The sequence below is a fragment of the Bidens hawaiensis genome, unplaced genomic scaffold (assembly GCF_021521415.1).
Source record: "Bidens hawaiensis isolate Kalapana, Puna unplaced genomic scaffold, B.hawaiensis_p1.1 tig00001461_1, whole genome shotgun sequence".
Lineage (NCBI taxonomy): Eukaryota > Viridiplantae > Streptophyta > Magnoliopsida > Asterales > Asteraceae > Bidens > Bidens hawaiensis.
The window spans coordinates 2506130-2508814 of NW_027491082.1; the positions used below are offsets into that span (position 1 = coordinate 2506130).

Genomic DNA, 2685 nt, shown 5'->3' on the forward strand with positions numbered 1-2685 from the left:
CTTATCTTACATGTGAAGGTGTGTTGATTTCCATGTACAAAAAGCCAACTTTTAATTGCCATCACCATCAACAACCACTGCCATCATTATTATTTTCCCTTTTATTTCTTTTTATTTTTGTTTTAATCTTTTGTCATGTAAGCACACTAAAGAAAAGATGGTATATATATTTACTGAAAAACAATAAAAAATACATCAAAAAATCATTCATATAATTACACTATTTAAAAAAAAGAGCAAACTTTGTTCATGTTTACGGGAAATGCAATCTGCACCGTCCACTTCCCTTCCTAATAAAAACTGCAAAGAAAAATAATATTTATTCATTAATCCTTATTCCAAAATATATAACCAATAAAAACGTTGTTAACAAACACATATTTAAATTTAAAAATAAATAAATAAGCACAAACCTCTGTGCGTATCTGTATTTCCTTTTTTTCTGTATTTTTCTTGAAATTAAAAAAAGAATCAACAACTATGTCCAAATGCTCCAGCGATTATACACCCCACTTCCATTAATTTCCCTGCATTTAAAAAATAAATTAAAATTTAGCTCATTAAAGTTGTACAAGTCTTGATGCATAATGTACAATTGAGTGGAGTGTAGGCCAAGTTGAACAAAAGAAGTGGTTCCACACTTCCACTCACTCACAGCTGGGTTTAGCTGTTTTTGCGGGGCTTAATTTTGTGCTAAATGTATGTACAACTAATTTACAACAAAGTACAAATTCTTAATGCATTAAAATAAGTCTAATTTTGACTTTTGATAAGTCAATTCCAAAAAAGTGTACCTCTTCTTTGCTTTGTCAAAATTTTTGGCGTCATTGCAGGTGACACTTCTGTATCCTTCGTCGGCGTTATCGGAAACAGAACCCCGTCAATACCCTGCACCGATATCCTCCCGTCGGTATAAATATCCGGGTCAATCAAATACGCCGATTCCTCCCGTTGACCAAACTTGACCGACCCATCTGCCTCCTCCGCGACCACCTTATGCGGCAGCCGAAGCGTATCGTACTGAACTTTCCCAAACCTCCGTACCGAATTATACATACTTTCTTCCGTCTGATACTCCGGTATAATATGATAATACATTATTTGCTCGGGCGCGCCTGGGTCACTTAACTGATCGGCTGTCAATTTCGCCATCGCCTCATCGTTCGGGGCCAACACCGTTAAAACATAACCCTCGGACACTAATTTCCCCATCTCGGTCGCTAACGCCGTTAAATTAACCAAAATGTCCGCCAATTCGTTATACCCGCCATAGTGAAGAAGCGTGTGGATAAAATCCTTCACCTGGCTCTCACCGTCAAAGTGACGGTGAGCACCACCTGGTCCCGGCGCGGGCGCAGGGGCCAGTGACGGACCCGGCGCCAACGCGTCGTAGACCGGGAGTACCGGAGGAGCTACAGCAGGTGCGGGACTCGCCGATTTTCTCAACCGGTGAGTCCTCGGGTCCACTACCGGAGCTCCTTCGGGTAAAACCGCGGAAATGGAACCTAAATTCCTTCTTCGGTTAAAATCCTCTTGAACCGATTGAGGCACTAACAGCCTCTCAATCCCATGGATCAACCCGTCGGGCCGGATGACGTCATCAGGCCGTACAACCCTAGCAACACCACCGACAATTCTCTTACCCGAATTTTTCGTTAATTGTAAATAATTATCCGAAAGTGTTTTATGATGATGAACCGCATCTTGCACCCGAGGCCAGTCCTTTGACCCGACCCGACCCGGAAGAATATGATGGAGCACCAAATTCTGTAACGATTTCAGATTCCGTGGCTCGAGTAAGAACCGTTTGAACACGGGATCCAATTGTTGCTGCAACACTTCATTATTTGGCGCGAAGATGGTGATATTGTGATGTGTAACGGCTTGCTCTAGTGTTTGTAACAGAAGTGCCTTTTCAACGAGTTCGGATAGCTCGGTGTAGCGGGAGTCGAGTAGAGCCACGAGAACTGAATTGGAGCTGATTTGGCTTGAGCTTGATTTAGGGGTTCGTTGCTGCTGCAATGCGTTGGCATTAATAGATATGAAGAAGTTGAAGAGGATGATGGAGGTTAATAACACACCATAGATTTTGGAATCCATGGCGATGAGTTGACGAATTGGATCAGAATGAAGATGAAGATGATGATGTAAGAATGTGTGCTTTGATTTTATTTATATGATCTTTGGTTTGTGTGTTCTAGGGTTTGAGTGGAATGAAAAGGAGGATTAAAAGAAAACAGGTGGTAGAGAGAAACGGCAAGCGGTGGTGTCGTTTTATGAGTTTGGAAGTATTGTATTATGTAAAGCACAGGCTGGCATGGTGGGGACCACACGGTGAACTAAAGTCTAAAGGCTGGCTTGTTGCGGTTCTTATACGGCTTCCTGGCTTCGGCTCCTAACGGCTTCCATTCTCTTAGTCATGTCTCTTAATCAATCTTTTCATGACAGGATCGAACAGCGAACCGGACAAGCAACTGGTTTAATAGTTTAACCAGTTCGAACCGGTTGGACCGGCCAAACAATTTTTTTCGAAAATGATGATTAAGGCTGAAAAAACAATTTTTTTCTCGGTTGGACCAGTGAACCGGTTCAACCAGCTTGTTTTCTAGAAGTTGAACGATCTATATAGAACCGGACGGATTGGTGGACCGAATCCCGGTCAAACCGGTCTGATCCGGTCTCAAC

At 42.2% G+C, this 2685-nt stretch overlaps 1 protein-coding gene across 1 annotated transcript; it reads right to left on the reverse strand.

The window, feature by feature from the left end:
* Positions 1-235: 235 nt before the first annotated feature.
* On the reverse strand, positions 236-2128 carry LOC143577817 (fasciclin-like arabinogalactan protein 17). The gene is made up of 3 exons (XM_077061547.1): positions 795-2128; positions 414-527; positions 236-300 (listed from the first exon to the last, which is right to left on the reverse strand). The coding sequence occupies exons 1-2, from the start codon at positions 2098-2100 to the stop codon at positions 472-474; spliced, it is 1362 nt and encodes a 453-aa protein (XP_076917662.1). The 5' UTR covers positions 2101-2128; the 3' UTR covers positions 236-300; positions 414-471.
* Positions 2129-2685: the final 557 nt, after the last annotated feature.